Source organism: Sesamum indicum, linkage group LG6 (assembly GCF_026168435.1).
Source record: "Sesamum indicum cultivar Baizhima isolate 11 linkage group LG6, ASM2616843v1, whole genome shotgun sequence".
Classification (NCBI taxonomy): Eukaryota; Viridiplantae; Streptophyta; class Magnoliopsida; order Lamiales; family Pedaliaceae; genus Sesamum; species Sesamum indicum.
Window position 1 is genome coordinate 2,378,532 of NC_142662.1, and position 21,849 is coordinate 2,400,380.

Sequence of the window (21,849 nt, forward strand, 5' to 3'; positions counted from 1 at the left end):
TGAAAAAAGGATTATTGTTGAGAGGGACAGCAAGTAGTAGTGAGTGACTGCTGCTCTGGATTGTCAAACACAAGAGTTTGTTGAAAAGATGACGAAAAACCCCATGCCCATCTCTACCCTGCAACCACCTATTACTCCTCCAACAAGTGGGTGATTTTGGATTTCATCATAATGTTGTCATACGTCTCACATCAATTATAAATAAAGATATTATACAATTTATATGTTGATGAGATTGTAAGACTTATGAAATTAGAACGCAAAAATGCTGATCTCGTCGCATGTCGTATTTCATTTTTAATATGAAAAATAATATCATTTTTGGACCATAAATTATTGGGTAAATAACAACAAACTCCTCTGTTATTCATAATTATGAATACCCGTTATTCTTTGAAAAATTATCATTACGTCCTTGATGTTTGATGATATTATATAATTCTTGGATTGAGCTCCTGTAATTGTCAATTTTGCCTTTGTTTGTGTTGTTTTTTCAAAAAAGAAAATCTGAAAAGGCGGGGATGGAAATTTTTAAAACTTTGTAAGAACTTATCCACTAAATCCATAAAAAAGATTAGAAAATTTTAACAGATAAGTAAAAATTATATTTATCGTTCAGAACGGTTTTTTTGTTAGTTTACAACCAAAAAACGAATGAAATCCTAACAAAAACTAACGGATTGTACTAGTTGTTGGACGACCATTAAAATCATAGAGGTATTGATAAATTCCCGAAGAACAATGGTTTATTTATAATTATGTCAAATTCAGTAGAGTTGATTGTAATTTATCTCAAAATAATTTATACAGATATTTACAAATTATCCATCAGTAAAAATTTGTATATATACATTAAAAGTTCAAATTTATAATATTTTTTGATAAAAACTAACATATCCTTGTGAATTTATATTGACAGCTTTAATGTATAAATTTCAAAATAGCAATAGAGGGTACGCTGCTCTCTAACTTTTAACCAGCGCCGCTCACGTTCATGTTCATGTACATGTACGCTCCTCTTCACTTTTTGCCCATCAAAGTAAATGGAGCCACGCACGCACTTCAGCTGCCGGATCTCCTCAGCTCCGCTCGCTCGGCTGCAGCTAGCCGTTGCCTTCGTAATTACCTCACCTAACGCCATCATTAGCCACCCAAACCTACCAGCTTGGGTTTCCGCGCATGAGGAAAGGTAGTAGGTCTTTGTTTGCTTTTGGGCTCCATGTCTACGTTCTTGAAGCATAGAGGACTTTTTGGAAAATTGATGTAATTATAATTTTTTTTAATTTAAAAAATTATTATTATTATTTTTTATTTGGTGAGATTATGTAATTATTAAATGGAGGTTTGAATGTTCAATATGTTCTTGCTATTTTTTTTTTTAAAAAAAATTGAAAAAATTGTATAATAAGGAGCTCACGACATGAATTCTTCTTCTAGTCACTAAACTTATTTTGTATTCTACAAGAACATTTGAGTTAGTTCATTACAAAAAAATGAGCAAAAATCTAATAAAAACTAACGAAATAAGCGAGTTGTTGAACGGACGTTAAAATCAAGGGGTATTGATAATTTTCTTGACAACGATGAGATATTTATAATTATAAAAAATTTCATGATAGCTCGTTGTAATTTATATATATATATATATATTAATATTTTAAGACTGAGGTTATAGTTGGGGTAAATCACATCAATATCGTTTTAAATTATATTCAATTACACAAATATTTCTCATAATTTGCAAAAATTTCAAGTACAACCATGAGGTTTTAATTATAATTATAAATATTTGCCCTACTTATCAATAAAATTTTATGAATACACCCAGAGTTAAATTATATTGATATTCCTCATGGGTTGTACTTGTAATTTTGTTGGGTATTCTTGACCTAGGACCAAATTAGTAAGTCCAAGCCCACAGCCACCCAAACCCACCATCTGGAAGGCTAGCCCAACCATGCTGCCTTGACCCATTCTAGATCCAGCCCATCTACCCGACTCAACTCCCTTGCTTTCTTATTCCCCCATTCTTCAAATGTAACACTAAATCTCCTCCCTTTCTCTCGACTCCTCGTTCTCAATCTCACTCTTCTCTGTGTAATCCTCATTGTCGTCTTCCCTCATCGATTTCTATCTTGGCCGCCCTTCTTTCTCACCGCCATCAATGGCTCTTCATAAATATTTCTCAGTTGCTTCTAGTGAAGCGAACAGACAGGACAAAAACTTTCTTCCCCTTTCTCCTATTCTGCTAACAATGTTCTTCGTGAACTATTTCCTAAGTGGAAACCTTGATGGTTGTTTTGGGGTCTATGTGATCGAGGCTGTTTTGAGTGGTTGAAGCCCTAATGGTTGTTTGAGTAGTTGAAGCCTTGGTGGCTGTTTTGGGTATAGCAACAGGTGTGTGGTTGCCAGCCTGAGTGGCTGAAGGTTATTCCTGTCGAATTTGACTGCTTGAGCAGTTACCTCTACTTTTCTGTTCTTGTTCCTAATTTACTATCGATATTATTCCGTTATTGTATCTATCAGATTTGTAATTATCCTGTTCATAATTGTTGTAATATTGGTTTGTATTAAGAGTTTTTGTAACCTATCATTTTTTTGTAATAGTTTGATTAGGGCTTTTATTTTTTGGGCTCATCACTGGTGGTGTAAACACCCAACAAATTTAGTAAAAATATGCAATGTTTTTATAATTAGACATAATTTAAAAGGGTGTCAATGTAATTTATCCCATATTTATTACTTTTTAATAAGAAAAGTGATAAAAGAAAATGTTGCTTTTCTGTGGCGGGCATTAAAGTACTCTTACATCAACTTACTTCATTTCACCACCACGCTTTCAACTTAATAAACAGAAACCCGCTTTTACTTTAGATGAAATTCTGCAGAATAAAGACAGCGAGAGCTCCTCTACCTTAATCATAAAGCGCAAGTACACTTAACAAACCTTAAGTACAAACAACAGGAGCCGATGAACCAGCTAACTTAAGCCAGCTCGATAGATAAAAAAGCGCATTTAAATGTTATCCTGCGCCACTGTTGGTGGCAACAAGGGATCGTCTCCATGTGCGTAATGCGCTTCTTCGGTGGTCATGATTTATCTGAGGCGCAGCTAACTACCCAGCGCACTCGCTTCTCCTGCCCCACCCCTTTTATCTGCGGCATGGCCACCCTACGTAAAAAATATTAATCTATTAATTATTTATTAAATCCAATATTAGTATTATTTAATCCCATCTGCATCGCGTGGTATAAATTAATTAAAAAATTCTCATGGTTCACCTTCACAAGTTAATACATGTGATGAGGTATATCATTACCGTTATACGGGTAGTTTAGCTTGAAAAAAATTATTTAACTTGTAATAAGCCAGTAATAAATTAATCAAACGTAACTATAAATTTACATTCAATATTTTCTATAATATCAATAATTCGGTGAATTTTGATGAATAAATGAACTTATTGGTTAAGAAAAAATAAATTTCAAAGTTCTTACGTATAATTACACTAAATCTCAAAAAACGAGTTGGAGTGTAGTAATTCGATTATTGATCATATAATCTATCACTATCTTTTAAATTATATAACAATAATTGAATAATATAATGTATTTATCATGGGATTAAATTTGATTTGACTGAACTTAATAGAAATTTCAATTAACTAAATCTTCCATGAATTACGTGGCATTTTGACAGGTCAGAGTATGGTTTCCACAGGTGCGGACAATTCCACCAGACGCCGTATATATAAATCCACCTGAACCCCCTAAGGCTCAAACCCTCGCTTTCCTCACCACCTTTTCTTTAATTTTTTTCTCGAATTTTTCCGCTCACTAAAATAAGAATTTTTTCTTATATTTTCCTTTGCATTTTCAACAAGAAATCATACGCAACTGCAGTCTCAACGTAACGTAACTATTCTATACTGCAGAATCGAAGGCTTTGAATTTCAAGAAAATTTATACAGAGAAGCTAGCTAGCGTTGATTTATTTTTTCTTTTTTTTTTCCACTGAAATTTGTTGGTAATATATAAGAGGATCTGGAATGCCGCCGGCTGCCGGCGTAGTGACACCCGGCGATCGGATACCGGTGAAGCCGATGGAGGCGCAACAACTTCAGCCGCCTCTCGTGACCGCAGCTGCATCGGAGGCGTTCGCGAAGGATGCCATAATCGCGTGGTTTCGCGGGGAGTTCGCAGCAGCGAACGCCATCATAGATGCGCTCTGCAATCACCTGTCGCAGCTGGAGGGGGGTGGCGGAGGAGGAGCAGCGGCGTACGAATCGGCCTTCGCGGCAATTCATCGGCGTAGATTGAACTGGATCCCAATTCTTCAGATGCAAAAGTATTATCCCATAGCTGATATCACGCTGGAGCTAAAGAAAGTAGCGGAGAAGAAAAGAGAGGAAAGCGATGTGGACGCGAAGAAGATTCAGGAGTTGGGGAATATTGGCTGTACATCGGCGATTACTGAGGAAGACAAAGAAAGTGAAAAGGAGAAGAATATAGAAAGTTCGGAAGAGAGTAATGATAATGGCGGAGGTGAACTGGTGGATGAAGACGGCGACGGTAAGGTGGTGGATGAATCACTGCAAAGTGAAATTACGGATTCAGGTAATTAAAAAATCAATTTCTCCATCTTTTTTATTAGTTAATGACCAGAATTAAATTCGTTTATATGTCCTCCTGTTCAATTAATTTCAAGAAATTCAAATTTCCATCTTTATCATAAGCGTGTAACACATGTTAATTATAAGCGTGATTTCAGATCAAAAGTGCAGTATCTTTCTGTTGGGTGAAATGAAAATGGTCGATCTTTAATGGGAGGTTTGAGAAAATCAAGAACGAAAAAATACGAGAAAGCTGTGACATGTGAGCGTGTAAGGTTACACACAGTTGGTTTGGGGAACAGCAAATCTGATAACTAATTATTAATGGAAAGGTACACCTGGAGATGCGTGAGGTACAATTAAAGTAGCCCAAATTGAAAATTTTCTTGATTTATTTGATGGGCGGCGGGTGGTCTCAACCGTCGATTTCAGGCGGACGTCACGGCTGCATCTTGTTTGGCTTTACCCTCCGGGGTTGGGCCACTGCTCCTTTGAATATTCTATGTTAGAGATTCGGATCCCTATGTAGCATCTCTCCTGGTGAAAGACTTTGCTTGCAGAAATAAAAGGCTTATAACTTTTTAAATATTTTTATTAGATTTTACAGTATTTTAAAGCTTTTATGTGTTTTACAAATAACCTAAAAGATTTTGAAATTGTAATTTTTAAATCTTGACTCCAAAGTTACCCTGGTAAATTGGTAATTGGTGTGGAGCTATTTAGGAGGAAAAGGACAGAAGGGAAGAAATAAGCCAAACAGACTGACGCTTCTAACAGTACTGCGCTGAGTCCAAAGTCCTAGGTTCAGTATATGTGCAGAATTCGTTGATAGCCCCAAGAGAAATAAATGATCCTTTAGTTAACAGCTTTTAATATCTCAGTTACATTCATTTATAGATTCTTCAACAATAATCCTCATAATTAGTTGCAGATCAAAGATACAAGAAGACAGTTTTCCTTCATATTAAATGGATTATGTGAATGTCTAAAGATTTATGACTACTAAATCTTTCTGCATATATTATGCTTCTTATCATTGTAGACGGCATTAATGGGACTATTGAATTCGGAACGTTAATTACTAGCCAAAGGGTTCCAAGCTTTTCACGATAACCTATTAATTGCTTTTGATAGTAGCATGACTTGATTTTCTGCCATGACTGCTGATTCTGTTCACTTTTATCTTTTGTTTTGTATTTTTAAACTTATTTTATATTTTTTTGGCTCAGCAGTTATCGTATTTCGATTATCTGGTGTTACCTACTTGAGATTGATCAAGAGAATTTTTACATTAATAGGATCATGAACGAGGATAGATACCAATGTGGTTGTGGTGATCCAAGCATTCTACTCTGTCTTGCCCCCGTAAAATTATCTCTTAGGAGACGATAACAATAGCAATTGTTGCAGGAGGTAGAAACTGCTGTACCATAGTTGTCTGTATAAGCCAAGATAGGAAGTACATAGGAAGTTTTTAGTGTTAAGTTAAGCCTTGTGAACAAGGAAACTGTTCTTGATAATTTCTATCATTATATTGTGATTCTAAATTCACTTCTTTCCTAATGTGGCTCGCAGGATCTCAAGAAGTACAGGTCTTTCCGGAGCATGTTGACATATGTTCCAACCATGAACAATGTGAGGCACGCCGTACACAGATCAAAATGACAAAAGGGTTTGTAGCAAAGGAGCCAGTAAAAGGGCATATGGTAAGTCGTTTTCTCATTAATATTATTTTGCTTTTGTTGTGAAGAGAAGAATTTGTGGAGAATACATATTCTCAACAAGCATTTTACCTTGTATTTTATGGATGGCAGGTGAATGTTGTTAGAGGTCTTAAGCTGTATGAAGACATATTCACTGATGTTGAGCTCTCTAAACTGAATGACTTTGTGAATGAACTCAAAGTGGCTGGTCGAAATGGTGAACTCTCAGGTGGATCCCGTGATTCGTGATGCTTTTATACTTAAACTAGTTGTTTCCTTTTGGGCCAGAAGTTTAGAGAATTGTAGACGGCATCTTCTATAGGTTTGCTCGAGCAGGTTTGGGATTCGTTTTTACTTAAGACTATTCATTATATTGATTGCATAGTACATCTGCCTTTAACTCTGTTTTGCCAATGATAGATTATGGGATGTTGAATATAAGTATATCCAAGCAAGAATTCGCTTAGTTTATAAAATCTAATAGCTGCTCTTTGCTTTACAGGACTGCAAGAATTTCTTGTCATATGTGATCTATCCTAGTGCTTCCTCCTATAATTCTGTACTCGTAGCTCTGACATAGTACTGCCTATTGATTCAGGAGAGACCTTTATTCTATACAATCAACAGATGAAAGGAAACAAGAGAGAGTTGATTCAGCTTGGGGTTCCCATTTTTGGGCAGATAAAAGAAGATGCATCAAATAAATTCCAAAAGAGTACGCAATCTTTTTGGTACAAAACTCTTGATGATGATAATTCTGATTACGTTTTTACTAAGGGAGTATTCCATAAATGTGTTCACAGGCCACATTGAGCCAATCCCAGCTCTTCTCCAAGGTGTAATCAACCACTTAACTCAGTGGCATTTGATTCCAGAAACTAGAAAGCCAAACAGCTGCATCATCAACTTCTTTGATGAGGTATACATCTCTGCGTCACTTTTTTCTTCAAAGGGAAGAGTATGAACAGAACCTTATGCTGTTTATGCAGGGTGAGTATTCTCAGCCTTTTCTGAAACCACCTCACTTGGATCAGCCTCTTGCTACCCTCCTCCTCTCTCAATCAACAATGGCTTTTGGTCGCGCTCTGGTGAGTGATAGTGAAGGGAATTATAGAGGACCTCTCACACTTCCTCTACGGGAAGGGTATGTATCTAAGCTTACACATTTTATACATCTCCTCAAACTTGTTTTTTTTTTTTTTTTTTAAAAAAAAAAAGACAGCAGTTTAATTCCAAAAATTTGACAGGTCCCTTTTAGTCATGAGGGGAAATAGTTCAGACACAGCAAGGCATGCTATGTGTTCCTCGGAAAACAAGAGGGCGAGCATTACTTTCTTCAGAGTCCGGATAGAGACAGAAACTAATCTATCAGAGATAACCACTCCTTTGTCTAAATCAATGACCTTATGGCAATCTGGTGTCGCAAATCCATACACAATTCCAAATAACTATGAGCCCATGAATATGATCCCCAAATGGGGTCTGCTCCGGTCTCCAGTTGTAATGTTTACTCCAGTGAGTCCAGCGACTGTGAGCCCCAGAAGGACTCCACATGGTGGCACCGGCGTTTTCTTACCATGGACAGTTGGATCACGAAGACCTGCAAAGCATCTTCCACCACGGGCCCAGAGACGAAAATTTCTTGCTCTGCCTTCCCCCGTTGACACACATAAATTTGAGGTGATCTCTGATTCAGGGGTCAGTAGCCCTTAAGAGGCAAGTGCTGCTGCTCTCATGCTCCGAAGAAGAGGTTTTTTGCGAATTAGGCCTAGCCCAGAAGTAGTTGGAGCTTCAGGCTCAAATCCACGTGGTTTAGTCCTAATAGAGGGTCGAAAACTGTATTATTTTTTTTTCTGTTTCCAGTATGGTATTTCTTTTTCCCCCAGATTCCAAATATGGTTCTTCCCTTTTCTCTTTAAGAAGCAATTTTATTAAAGTGAGATGTTTTTTCCACTAATCTCAAAAGATAAGCAGTTACAATTTGAAACAAGAAAATTGACAGGATTCCTTTGATTAGTTAGAGGTCAGAGCCTTACACGGTGAAACCAAAGTAGCAACAATAATGAAAAATCCATCTTTGTCAAACACGTTCCAAGAATAACATGAACCACAGCGGCCAGCAATACAAATGATTCTCACATAATCGAGAATTCAAAACAGATAATAAGACAACTAAATTTGTAGTTCCTCTTTAAGAGGAAGTTACACAGAAGAAAAGGCTCATCTTCGTCCAATAAAAACACTGAGCCACAAGTGCAACTAACTTATCACACATCGGTAGAAGAAAGCAGTCCTGTACCTGATCACATGTAGAGCCACATTGAACAACCAAGACAAAAAGAATGAAGCACATTCATCAATTTGATAGGTTTATGTTCTTGATATCAAATTGGTAAGGAGCCTTGATAGAGTAGTTGCCTCTTCAGCTTCAAGATCCCAGGCCGTCCTACTTACTAGGTGGTACCACGCAAACCTCATCCTTCATGCAATCAAGTCTTCACTGGTTCATCATCGTCTTCAATATCCCAACTCAAATCCTCATCATCTTCTGCAGCATTCAACTGCTTCCTCAGTTCTGCTCTGTTTGGCCTCTCACCATGAGTGATTTTCCCCTCGTCGCCACTTCCAATGTCCTCAATCTCATCCCACTCCAACTCCTCCTCCATCTTCGCTTGATGATTCACCATCACTGGAACACCACTTTTCTCACCAGATTCACCCTTCTCTACCCCGACATCCTTATTACTCTTGTCTTCGATACTTTCTTCAGATTTCACCTTCTCATTCTCATCATTCTTGTTTTCGATACTTTCTTCGTATTTCACCTTCTCATGCTCATCATTCTTCTCTTTGCCACTTTCTTCAGATTTCACCTTCTCATTGCTTTTCAGATCAACTTCATCAGACTTCACTTCCTTCTCGTCTGAAGACACGTCCCCGCTACTCTTTGTACCAAACTCAATCACATTGTTCTTATCTCCATCATGCACATTGCCATTGCCTTGTTCCTTCCCATCAAATAATCCATCATTCTTCTCAACATGATTCAAACTTCCATCACTCACACCCTTATCTCCCCCTCCATCTACCTTCAACCCACTCATCGCCTCATCCCCCTTACCATCCTTCTCCTCCTCATCATCAACATCCCAAGACAACTCATCATCATCATCATCAACCGAAATCGCCCTCTTCACAAGATTCGCTCTAACCCTCTCCTGCTGCTTTAGCTTATCCACTCTGTAAAAGTACCTACACCAAAACGTTTCATGATCAACCGCACTCGGAACAACCTTTTCATAAACCCCCTCCAAAGTCCCATTTTCCCCAATCAGACCCTCAATTTCATCCCTCTTGTCCTCCAACTCAAACCTTAACTTCCACTTCTTATACTCCTCCACATCCTCCGGTTCTTCACAGAAAGTATTCAAATCACTTTGAATACCACTCAACTGGGTCTCAAACCAACTATACCGACCCGAATTCAAGCTCCGATTCGTTTCCGGCGTATCAGGTTCCCCATCCGACGCAAAAACTTGTCGGGTTTCCTTTGAAATGATCTCAGCTGTTGATTTCAGCACTCCGTCCAGGGCTGACGTGCCGGCTTCCAGTGAAGCCGGAAGATCCTTCACGGCTCGGCTGGCAGCTTCACGAATAACCTCAGTCTCCTTTTTTAGACCGGATCCAAACTCCAAGAGATCTTTACGATATGTTTCAATCACTGATTCGGATCGGGTAGTGAAAGTCTTGATCAAACCCCCGAAGCTCCATCCATCGGAATCACCATCCTGAGCGTCGTCGCTCGGATTCCGATCTTCCTGAGGCGTTTTGAGGGGAGAACTCGGGCCAGGTTCATGAGGATTCTCGGGCTTGGGAGGATCCGGATCATCCAACAAAATGGATTTGAAGAAATTCATGACGTGAGTTGCTTAATTGATTTCAGGCTTCACTGTGTTTTGCTATCAGATATGATTTTCAGCTACTTTGCAAGAACGATGGTTAGGTGGCGGAGGATAAGTTCGGGTGGCACATTACTTTCGGGTGAAGCTGTCGGGAAATTATTTGGGCTTTTAGCCCGTAAACATTTTTGGGCTTATAGCTTTTTGGGCCTGCTCCAGAAACTCTAAATTAATTAAAAATAAAGTTAAAAAGAATTTTATGTTTAATGCTTCATGTAAGTAAGCTCCTTTAGTCTGCTAGGCAAAAGAATGCTTCACACAACGAGGCACCAATCGAGTTATAAGTTACATTATTTCACATTGTATATGGAAACGACGCCATGTGTTTGGTTAATAATACAGGTAGTGATCATACATTAGTTGCAGAAGGTGAGTTTGAGTGGTTTATATAAACCCAAAGTCTTATCTTCCCAATAAGACGTCTAATAAAAACAAATCGTGAAGGTCATAAAAGATTGGGGTAACACCAATCGAGTCGCAAACTACATCAATATTGTAAACTTTTGGTTTTTGAAATCAAAGTTGGACATTATTATGTCAAGTGGACTAACAATTAAAAATCATCTAAAGTCAGAAAATTTGATGATGAAATTTAAAAACTTAGCATGATTTGCATGTATCCTGTCAGATTAAAAAATTTTTGTTTATGATTTCTTTTAAAATTAGAAACATAATCGCGTGTTTAGGAATAGAGAAATCTTTCTTGTTTAAAGTGACAGAATTAATTCCAAGAATTTAAGTATAATAATTGGATAAAACAATTAGATAGAATGGAATCTAGCATCATCCCTCCCATCCCGTGATCAAAGATGCGAGGCTAGTGTTGCTCCTATTAGGGAATGAAGCATGATTCAAGCAAAGTTAGATGTCAAGTTCTCTTACATGCTTTCTGATTAGTGGGTGGAAACTGGAAAAGGTGCAAATGTGCAAGAAATAAAGACAACATAATCTCATTCTGCTTTTTGTTAGCCTTCAATCTAAGAATAGAATCATCACCCAGAGTCATAAACAGACTTCAAAGGCTTTATTGTTTGAATTCGTACAAAATTCACAGCATTCTTGTTCTCAAATGGCCAGCAATTCAAGGCCTGTCAGCATCTGTCGGAGGCTCATCAACTTCATACTCAGTAAGTTCATTAGTCGCCCGAGGCCTAGTGATTCTGATGAGATTACAGTTGAATTCAGGCACACAGATGGTTCAGAAAACAGGACTCAGATCGACGAAAGACCCACAGTGCGAAACGGTTTGGAGGAAAAGCAGAAACAGGAAGATGGTTCGGTCACGTCTGATCAGAAATCCGGTGCAGTAGCTCAAGCAAAAGGGATTCAAGAAGGAAAACACCCGAGAAAGAGTGTTACTATCAAAGAAAGTGTGGGGGAAGATGAGAAAGAGAAAGCCAAGAAAGAAGAAGCTAATCAGGTGAAGGATCAGCCCCGTGAAGATACCAAGCCGAAGCCCCCAAGGCACTGGGGACCTCTTCTCAGTGTGGCCTCCAACATAAACGAAAAGACCGAAGCATTCATCAGCAGCAGGAAGCGAGCAATGAGAAGAAACTACAGCCTTGATCCCGAAAGGTCATGAGTTATTTATTTCATATTGCAATTCAAAAGAACATGAATACTATGAACTGCAGATTTTTCCTGGTCCTCAAATCAAAATGTTTCTGTTTAATATCGGGATCGTGTGCAGACCCCTTTTGTATTATGGCATAAATGTCTCAGTTAAGGCATCTCTGATGCTAACAAGTCTTACCTGATGCTGTTTCTTATCTGCACTTATTCATTGATCATCTGTAAATCAGGACATGACCAGCTAAACCAAAGAGCAAAAGAACTTGCCAACAAATCATAATCACAAGGAAGCATCATCGGAGAATTAGAACCATTAGAAAAGTAAAGGAAAAGCAACTAAATGAAGTATGACGGATGATAGAAAGAACACTGATAGAGAGACACAGAACACATGTATATATTCAAGTATCATAGTACATTTCAGTAACGATATATAACTAATTAATAAAAGAGAAAAAAATGTAAAAGTAACAACTACAGAAGTTTTGGTCAGAGGGTTATCAGTCTGATTTCCAGAGGATCATCAAGCTGTGAGTATTCAGTCAGCAAGCACCATATGAGTTATGCACAAAGTAATCTCTCCTCCACTTTCTTTACCACTAGAAGTGGAAATCTTCACAGGACTATAGTAGTTAATTTTTTTTTCTGGAGAATTGCTCACAACCTTAGCTTCCCCTACTTTTTTCTCCCTCAACATATAAAAAGAAAATAAATTAAAAATAGAAAAACAATCAATGTATCTGTGATCTTCAACCTTCAAGAGGTTAAAGCAAAATTAAACATATATAGTTTTGTGGATTTTTAGTTCTTTTTTTTTGTCCTTTTTTGGAATAAGATGTAGCAGTATAACTTTTCTAACTCCTGATATATCACCTCTACATCATAATCCCCCTCCTCACCTCAAATTCCAAGCCACCCCCTAATTGAACATATCCATATTTTACTTATCACTCTTCAAATGAATGCTTAGATGATCGATAGAGATCGTAAGGAGCCCACAAATGATCAACATTGCAAGGTCTTCTTGAATCCAGCCTCAACCAAGGCTTCCCTTTGCCACTCCAATGGAGGAGGCTAATGGGGCCGGGATGCAATCCCCTGCATTTCCCTTCAATATTATCACCTCCCAACCCGTGCTGGTTCCACCTGTGATCAACCGGCTTGATATTCCCAGCCAAAACAAGCAAGAAAGGCGGCAAAGAACCCAAGTGATATATCCTCTTCTGTTTCTGCACAACCATCCAATCCTCAACTTTCTGAGAATAACCCCCCTTTCTCCATTTCTCCACATCCATAAGCATTACCCCTGTGTTGAAATAACATGGCTTCCGCCCCTCAAACGTCCTTGACAACTCCGGGTCCGACCAGAATGCATCCGTGAAGTAATTCGTCAGGTTTGCATGGCAATATTCAGGTGCAGCCAGGACTTTCTCCTTCAAATCCACCTCCCAAAGCTTGGCCACGTCATCCACCATCACAAGGTCTGAATCAAGATAAATCAGGCGTCTAACTTCTTGAGGCAGAATATCAGCGAGATAAATCCTGGCATAATTCAGGGGCTGGTCCAGGGCCTGGCGAATGGACTTGGAAATCAATCCACGAACCCTTGTGATGTCAAAATGGTAGACTTTGAAGTTAAGATAAGGGAAAGTGGATCTAATGCTGGAGAAAACCTCGGGCTCCTGCCTAGCCCAAAGAAAATGGAAAACCACATTTTCCGGGCAGGTGGAATGCTGGAGAATGGAAAGAACAGCGGCCATGGTTCCACGCAGGTAGTTTGCATCGAGGGTCATGGCGATATGAATGGTGGTGTTCTCCGACGAGGAGAAGCAAGTTTTTCCATTTCGAAAAGCGGGGGCCTCCCGGAAAGGGAGCTTGGAGGAGGCGCCGGCGGCAGCATTGGCGTGGCGGAGGAGGAGGAGGAGTGACAGGAGGGCGCCGAGAAAGTGAATGGAACAGGTGTTGGAGAAGAAGGCGACCATCCTGCGCTCATAATAGCGAAAATGAGAAAAATATGGCAGCAGCCATTAGAGGCTGGTAAGGAGAAGGTTTAGGAGTTGGAGTTGGAAATGACTGATGGATAGAGGGATTGGAGAGGGAGGGAAGGAGAGAGGTTGGTGGGATTTCCTGCTCCATTGGGAGGCACAGATTCATCTTCGGAGGATCCATGCAACTATCTCTCTCTCTTTTTCTATTTCACTCCTTTGCTATGCTTTTCCCATTTTTCCATCTATATAAATACCTAAATTGCAACTACCTTTCCTAATTTTTGCTATAATTACAATTCAAGCATTGCTGTTACAAAAAATTGTAAATACTCTCATAAATGAAAAATAATTACGTAGCCCTAGTATTTTACAACAAAGTTTTATAATAAATTATCAATTAAAAGTTCAAAAGAAATTTATTAATAATTGGTTTAATATGTAAAAAATTCGCAGTAAATTCATGCCAAATTTGTATCTTATGCATTTGAAGGATTGGTCCAAGATGAACACAAATTTCTTGTTTGGATTGGCTGATTTGGCTAAAGGGTGTTCGAGTATAATTTCATGGCTAATGATTAGATATCAAAGTATACAGTATTTGAGTCGGACATGAGTAAACCTAAACTACAAGTAAAAGTTTGCTCATGCCTATATAAAGGAACCTCCATCATACAACATTAGAGATTACGTCACAAATTTCATACAGCACAAGGCACAAGTCATAACAATTAAAAAGGTTTCAAATCCAAAATGCTTTGCTACGACGAAACTCTACAACTACCAATGTTCCATGACTTTTTTGACACCAAAATCTTCCAAACCTTGATATCAATTTTCAAGGTGACACTTAGTTTACTCCAAAAATTCAAAGAGATTGCTCATCAGCGTCATGAACAAGCTTCAAGCTCTTGATCGACGCTCAAAGAGAATAATCAGGGGATTACCATCACTACAAAGATTGTATCCACTTTTCATTCAAATTAATAAAAAAAAAAAAACTGATTTGTCCATATTTTCTTCTGTCGAAATTATTTTCTTGCATACATGAAATTTTGTGTGAGCACTTAGACAGTGATATGGACATTACTAGTTTACCATTGTTGAATTATAGTTTTTAAAAAAAATATTTGAAAAAATATATAAAAAATTGAGGATTGGGTAAAATAAATAATCCATAAGGTTTATTAGTCCATAAAAGTATTTTAGAAAATTTTGAAAAATATAAATAATTATAATTCATAATTCAAAATAACATTTTAGCCCGTTTACCGAAAAATTGAATAAAAAATTTAATGAAGACTAACAGAATGGACTTGTTGTTAAACGAACGCCAAAATAAGGAGAACATTTATAATTTCTCAAATAATGAGAACATATTTATAATTATACTAAAATTTATGGGAGGTGGCTGTAATTTACCAAATTTTATGTTATATTTTAGATAGTTCTCCCCATTTGCCTTTTCTTTTTCCTTAAAAATAAAAGAAGAATAATTTAAGGCCCAGATGTAGCCTGAGAGTTCTATTTATGGAATATACATACATATATAAGTGGGAGCTTAATTTGTCTTCCTATAAACGTGAGAAATTAGTTCCCTGTTTCTCTTTCTTTTCTTTATCAAGTCTTTTCATCTCTCTCACCCCTTTTCTTTTTTTGTTTTTCTTTTCACGGAGTACATACCAAAAACTATTTAAAGAATGATGAGATAAATTTGATGTGGGGATTACATTTGCTACTCTTAAAAGATATAAATACCCCAAATTTATTTGGTTAACGCTTTAATTGGTCCTGGATACCCGTTACAATTCTACCGTCCCAATGCCAATATGAACAGAATAACCACAAACCATACAATTAAAATATATATAACAATCGACGTATAATCATACAAATCGATCATACATATAAATATACGCCTTTCGTGTTGTAGGTACAACTTGTAAGATCTTAGCTATTCTTACGAGTTTGACAACTCAACGACCTCAATGAATGCATCATCATAGAATTATAATAGAGATCTTCTCGGTGTTATCTTCACTTAATCTATCTTGCAGCTAGATTGGAGGTCACTAGGTTAGTTATGAAACTCCAAACCCGTTTCCGAATTATTTAAAAATGGAAAAATTCACCCAATCCTTGTCAAGTGAGCAGAGTTACAGAGCGAATTGAAATAAAAAATTCAATCCGGTTAACAACTCTGGAAAGGAAACAAAGGGGTACAGGTCTCTATGGGCGACAACTCAACAGTTTGGACTCAAAATTTTCTACAAAAAGTCTTGTGTTCGAACTTGAATGTGTGTGTGAGTGTGTTAGGTGAATGCGTAGAAGGAAAAACCAAAAAAAGAAAGAAAAAACAGGGGTGGTGCAAGAGTCTGGTAGTAACCTTTTATGATACAGTCATATTGTTGCAATCTGAAACTTCAATTTGGCAGCAGCTGAAGTTCTTTCAGAAAGTCATAATGACAAAATTCTACTAAAAATTCAAAGCTCATCTTTTATTGGAGACGTTTCATAACACCTTTCGTCCCAATAATAAGGGAACTTCAATTTGGCAGCAGTATGTGGCATATACCAATCATCGTATATGAACCTGAAATCAAGTTTTGAAGGGTGATAAATAATTAGATCCAAAGATAAAGCAGACTATCAACTCATTGTTCTTGCACAAAGAACACAATATTCTTAAACCTAGTGGAGTCCATTGATAAGACATTATTGAACCATAGAAGAGGAGGGAAGTCTAAGATGCTTCAACATGGATAAGAAACTTGGAGCAGATAGGTTGGTATCTAAATCTCAAAGGTTCATTGCAGCTGTACAAAATAGAAACCGTTCAATCTGTAATCTGTTTTAAGGCCAAATGTAAATTTCCTTCCCATATAATCTTATCTCATAACAGCCAAACGGGTGGCAGTATAATTGAAAAGGGATCGGTCAAGTGAGCATATAGAAGCCCAACAGACGAAACTAAACTCCCGAGTTCTATAAGAAACTAATGTTTAAAAGTAAGGAGATGAATGACAGTGGAAGCAACATACAAGATGGAGGACTGCAATCAGATCAATGGCTACCATCTAAAAACCCAATGCAACAAGAGCTGGAAGCAGTCAATGGCAATGTGAGAGAGAGAAAAATGACAACTCACACTTTCACTGGTGGTCGAGATATAATAACTAGAAATTGCAAATCCTCCTGTTCATTCGTGTTCCAGACCTATAACATAGCAGACATGCAGATCAGTGGTTACCATAAACGAGCGCAAATCAGGATAGATGCAGCTGTTCGAAAACACACCCTGCTGCTCTAACATGACAAACATATTAGTAACAAACATAAATAATTATACACTCTACCTGATGAGCATCATTGACGGGCACATAAAATGTACTATTCGTGAATATTGGGAACTCCTGCGGACTGCCAGGATAATTTTTATGGGAATTCGAGGCAAGATAAAGAGTACCACTCCCTTTTAGAACCACGAAGATTTCCTCACAGGAGTGCCGGTGAATCGGCGTTCGAACACCGGGAGCGAATGTTTGAAGCCACACCTCAACCTGCCAAGAAATCATATCGATCCCACCATTAAAAAGTTTAAAGCAGAATCAAACTCAAAGGTACATGGTCATTTAAGGTTCAACAGTAAGACAACTAAGAACAAAACAAATGAATTGAACTTCAGTAACCTCCTTAAAACCGTGCATGACTGAACCGGCAATAGTCATGTGAGACAACCCGAGCCTACCATAGTTATCCTGACTAATCTCACTGATATTCCTAACTATAGGCACCCCTGCAATCCAATTCACACATTAAAAACAAGATGGTACTCTAATAATCCCAAGAAACCGGGGTACACACCTGGTTAAGTAAAAGCACATCAGATGTTTGTCAAAATGAGTGATATAAAAGGTACTTGCCGTTGGCTGCACAGTAGGAAGCTTCGGCAGTCGAGGAAACTAAAAAAGCAATCAAGAGAGAAATCCACAGACAACCCATGAAATTACAAGGAACGCTGAGCGTCTTCGGATTGCGAAACTCCGGTATCTCTTTTCTGGATCATGGAATTTTACATAGAGAGAGTGAGAAGCTTCAAGAGCTTCCGTCCCTTACTTAGGCCTCAATTTTAAAAGGCGAAATTTCACTTTTACCTATAATTAGGGCAGTTGCTCTTTTCATCCTTTCTTCTTTTAAAATACACATTTAATTTTGTAAGTTTAGAATTTTTTATAAATTTAGTCCTATAATTATTGACGAAATAGATTTAGTTTTATATATATTTTAGTAAAGTATATTTAATATACACTTTTGTTCTATCTTCTTGAATAAAGAAAGCGTTGACCAAAAATATGTAGCGAAATACACACGTGCAATCACCTAATTGATATCATTTCTCACAAGAAGAAAATACACATTTTTTCAACATTTCAAATCCTAATTTTCTCCCCAAACTTCCAATTTCTACTTACCAACCCTAATTTTTCTCCCAAATCGCCCCTCTCCAAATTCTATTCATGAAATCCTCTTGACGTAATTTTTTTGAGTTTTTTGTTTGATAATTGGTACGATTTTGAAATATTTGAGAATTCTTCAAATGCTTTCTTTAACTGTAGCCTTGTATGAAACGTTTTACTTTTATTTCTTACTACATCGAATGTTCGGGAACACCCCTTGGTTCGACTGCTTATTTGTTTATGTATGAGGTTTTTGTTTATACCTTAATTTCCCTCGCTTGCTTCCGCTAGTCCGTTCCCGGGCCGATCCACTTGGCTTCACTGTGCTCATCCTCATTGTGTGTTACATACATCATGATGTGGCGTCTACTTTATTTTGTTGTCGACAGTTGAAGCAGGTTATCCTTGAAGGGCTAAGCTGACTACAACAACAATGAAATTGCTAAGTTGATCATAGGAGAGCAAGTTGATAACAGTAGGTAGAGGCGTTTGACTTGCTCTCGTGCTTGCAACAAGAGCAAAAAGGTTTTGCAAAACTGTCCTGACAACATCAATGAACTTGATGAGTTGTTCATAGAAAAGCGGAGCAATAACAATGTGTAAGACTGACAAATTGATAGCGGGAGTACGAATATTGGGATATCCCAAGGTCTGATCCTAAGGTGGTGGGTTGGATCCTACTACCACAAAGAGGGAAGTGTTTCCCTCAAAGGAATTATTATCACAACCATTGTCAAAGTTGGCCATTTCTCACACCTTCAACTCAAGTTTCTTGTAGATGGCACCAATGATGCACACCGTAGTCAGTAGCACCACAAGAGTTGAAGGAACTTCAGTGAAATTCTAAGATTAAAGAAGAACTCAACTGCAAAATAAGGGTTAGCACTCCGATGCTAAAGTAAATATTAGAATTATTGAATAAACAATAGGAAAACTCCAAAAAAATAAAAGAACAATGGTGTTATAACGGAAGTAGAATGATAAAATATTGAGATAAGTGATAATAATCATGTGAAGTGCCAAAAATGAGCTAAAAGATAGTTGAAAATCGAGGGAGACTTGAGTATGAGAAGGTGAGATACTTGTTACTAATATGACTGCACAATAGCCTTTATTTATAAGCCACTGGAGGGTGAATTCTAAAAGTAGTTTCAACTTGCAATACACTATTAGAAAGTTGTATGAGTTAGATAACTAAAAAAGAAAATAGATTACGAGTTGGACTTATTTTAAAGAAGTTATGACAGTTTGAGCAAGTCTTGTCAATCAACTCGGATTCAGTGGGTTTTGTTTTACCTATTGTAACCAGCTTAACCAACGACGATATAGGAGGAGTTTATTGTTGGTTTTTTTGTATGATGTGTCTTGTAATTCATAAATACATGTGACATGTTGTCCTTCTTGTACACTAAGTCATCTTAATGGATTAGATTCATTTTTAGGTCTGCCAAGTTAGTAAAAGTGAACAAGATATGAACTTGCTACATTATTTATGGGACAATAGGGATAGGCCTGTTGGGCTGCCCGGTGGAGACGCACCTCCTTAGCTTTGAGTTTGAGAAAAAAATATTTGAAGGGAAATCAATACTATTTATTAAGTATAAGAGGTTTATAAAAATTAATATAATGTGCATTACGTAGATTTACAAAAATGTCCTTGTTCTTCTTAACTCATATTTTCGTAGGCTTATATTGTAATTTCATCTAAAAATTGTAATTACCAATATGTAACTTCAATCATTTTCTATTCTTTTAAATACTCCATTTATTATAATTTTATTTCGTGATGATATTATAGTAAACTAATATATTTTACTTAATATTTTATCATTTCACAAATATATTATTAAGATCAAATGCATAATTACTATTTTTTATTTTTTTCACACACATCAAGTGTCGTTTACTAGTAGAAAATAAAAGGTAAAACAATATTATTTGAAGATTGCTGGTTGAAATGATAAAATTGTGATAGTGTACATGATAGGGACTGGGGCAATTTTTATAATTTTATAGTCCAACCCAATATTGTGGCTTTTAAATATTTCAATTTTTCGCACTTTATAGTTTAATTGGATTAAGGCAATTTTTGTGGTCTCAGACCAAAAAACATATATATATATATATATATATATATAGATATTATATTTTATAAGGGAAAAATAAAATTTAGCCAATGTGTGAATTACCTCTTATAAAAAGATTTTTGCAATTTATCTCCTTATATTTTTTAAGATGCAACAATTTAACCTCAATATTTTTTAAAATTAAGCATTTTACCTCCCTAGACAGGGGGTAAATTGCTTCATTTTAAAAATTATAAAAAACTAAATTGCTATTTTGTTTTTTTTTTTTTTTTGCTCATTTGTAATATCACAGAAAACAAATTGCATTAAACTCTATTTTATAGGTTGTAGGGTCGTTTCACTTATAAAATCAAGTGGATATTTTAGACTTCAATTATTCCAAATACGTGAGATATATAATACTAAAATACGTATTTTAAATCACAAGTGAAAATTTTACATATCACATAAATTAACAACCTGTATGATAATGGTCGAATTCTTTGGTAGTGAAAAAACATGTTCCACTGTTTTAATATAAACTCTACTCTCATGTGTTAGGTAAAACAAAAGACATTTTTCTCTTATAAATGACGGTTATGACATCGCAACACCAATTTTATCGTTATACCAATAATATTCCTAAGTTGATTTTCGTAGCTTTTTTTTTCTTTGTTGCTTTCTTTCATTCTTTTCTTTTTTTTATTGGTTTATATATATGGTTTTATTCATAATATACTTTAAAACATAAAATATTATTTATTATATGTATACAGGAACGACGTGGCATGGTGGCTAGTATTCATATATATAAGAAAAGCTCACAAAACAATCTTAAATTAATGTAAAAGATGAGCTTCCCAAAGAAAAAGATGGAAAATTTTATTTCGAAAAGTTTAATAATGAAATGAGATTTTTAATTTTTTTTATTGGAACTTATAATACAATTTAAAATTTTAAACTAGCAATTCATATGAATTAGAATATGCTAATAATAATTTACTTATTTTCGTTAATTGCTTTTTAAAAAATTTAATGTTTGGAAATATATGTGCAGTATTTTGAATTAACGATATATAGAAATTCACAATTCAATACTTTCTAGCATTAATTAGGAAAGACAGAAAATATTAACTGAACTATGTAAATACTTATACCCAACTTTGTTTATTTATATATTTATTCAAAGAATAATTAATAAATGTGAAAAATAGTAACTTCAAAATAAGTTAAGTTGATTTTAATTTAAAGCAAATTACAATTTGTCATTCGAACTACGGTCATTTTACACTTTATTATATAAACTTTTTTTTTGGGGGTGTGTGTATGTGTGTCAATTTATTATCTCAATTTTGTGAAATTTGCACTTTACCACATATGATTATTTTTTGTCGATTTTTCTGCCTAGAAAACTTCACATGCAATGTACATGCTGGAAGCACATCACTACATTGCTCTCAAATATTACATGCACATTACATGTGATGTTTTTCG

General features: G+C 36.3%; 4 protein-coding genes across 4 annotated transcripts; 1 reads left to right on the forward strand and 3 right to left on the reverse strand.

Moving 5' to 3' along the window:
• The first annotated feature begins 3,790 nt into the window (after positions 1 to 3,790).
• On the forward strand, positions 3,791 to 8,252 carry LOC105165276 (RNA demethylase ALKBH10B). Its single transcript, XM_011084237.3, has 7 exons — positions 3,791 to 4,617; positions 6,189 to 6,319; positions 6,428 to 6,545; positions 6,915 to 7,031; positions 7,120 to 7,235; positions 7,306 to 7,460; positions 7,564 to 8,252. Exons 1-7 carry the CDS (start codon positions 4,050 to 4,052, stop codon positions 8,027 to 8,029), a joined length of 1,671 nt encoding a protein of 556 aa, XP_011082539.2. The 5' UTR covers positions 3,791 to 4,049; the 3' UTR covers positions 8,030 to 8,252.
• Positions 8,253 to 8,367: 115 nt separating this feature from the next.
• On the reverse strand, positions 8,368 to 10,337 carry LOC105165274 (uncharacterized). The gene has a single exon (XM_011084236.3). It carries the CDS (start codon positions 10,231 to 10,233, stop codon positions 8,806 to 8,808), a length of 1,428 nt encoding a protein of 475 aa, XP_011082538.1. The 5' UTR covers positions 10,234 to 10,337; the 3' UTR covers positions 8,368 to 8,805.
• Positions 10,338 to 11,529: 1,192 nt separating this feature from the next.
• On the reverse strand, positions 11,530 to 14,123 carry LOC105165273 (putative galacturonosyltransferase-like 4). Its single transcript, XM_011084235.3, has one exon. The coding sequence runs from the start codon at positions 13,827 to 13,829 to the stop codon at positions 12,795 to 12,797; it is 1,035 nt and encodes a 344-aa protein (XP_011082537.1). The 5' UTR covers positions 13,830 to 14,123; the 3' UTR covers positions 11,530 to 12,794.
• Positions 14,124 to 16,195: 2,072 nt separating this feature from the next.
• LOC105165272 (auxin-binding protein T92) lies at positions 16,196 to 17,986 on the reverse strand. The gene is made up of 5 exons (XM_011084234.3): positions 17,756 to 17,986; positions 17,522 to 17,628; positions 17,189 to 17,392; positions 16,981 to 17,048; positions 16,196 to 16,425 (listed from the first exon to the last, which is right to left on the reverse strand). The coding sequence occupies exons 1-5, from the start codon at positions 17,832 to 17,834 to the stop codon at positions 16,317 to 16,319; spliced, it is 567 nt and encodes a 188-aa protein (XP_011082536.1). The 5' UTR covers positions 17,835 to 17,986; the 3' UTR covers positions 16,196 to 16,316.
• Positions 17,987 to 21,849: the final 3,863 nt, after the last annotated feature.

Bases quoted from the DNA above. Each gene is read 5' to 3' on its own strand.
- LOC105165273 (XM_011084235.3), bottom strand. From the start codon at position 13,829: ATGGTCGCCTTCTTCTCCAACACCTGTTCCATTCACTTTCTCGGCGCC.
- LOC105165276 (XM_011084237.3), top strand. From the start codon at position 4,050: ATGCCGCCGGCTGCCGGCGTAGTGACACCCGGCGATCGGATACCGGTG. The intron at 4,618-6,188 runs GTAATTAAAAAA...TGTGGCTCGCAG, and splicing joins AAGTGAAATTACGGATTCAG to GATCTCAAGAAGTACAGGTC. The intron at 6,546-6,914 runs GTGGATCCCGTG...CTATTGATTCAG, and splicing joins TCGAAATGGTGAACTCTCAG to GAGAGACCTTTATTCTATAC.
- LOC105165274 (XM_011084236.3), bottom strand. From the start codon at position 10,233: ATGAATTTCTTCAAATCCATTTTGTTGGATGATCCGGATCCTCCCAAG.
- LOC105165272 (XM_011084234.3), bottom strand. From the start codon at position 17,834: ATGGGTTGTCTGTGGATTTCTCTCTTGATTGCTTTTTTAGTTTCCTCG. The intron at 17,393-17,521 runs GTTACTGAAGTT...ATTTCTTGGCAG, and splicing joins TCATGCACGGTTTTAAGGAG to GTTGAGGTGTGGCTTCAAAC. The intron at 17,049-17,188 runs GTAGAGTGTATA...GCTATGTTATAG, and splicing joins CCGTCAATGATGCTCATCAG to GTCTGGAACACGAATGAACA.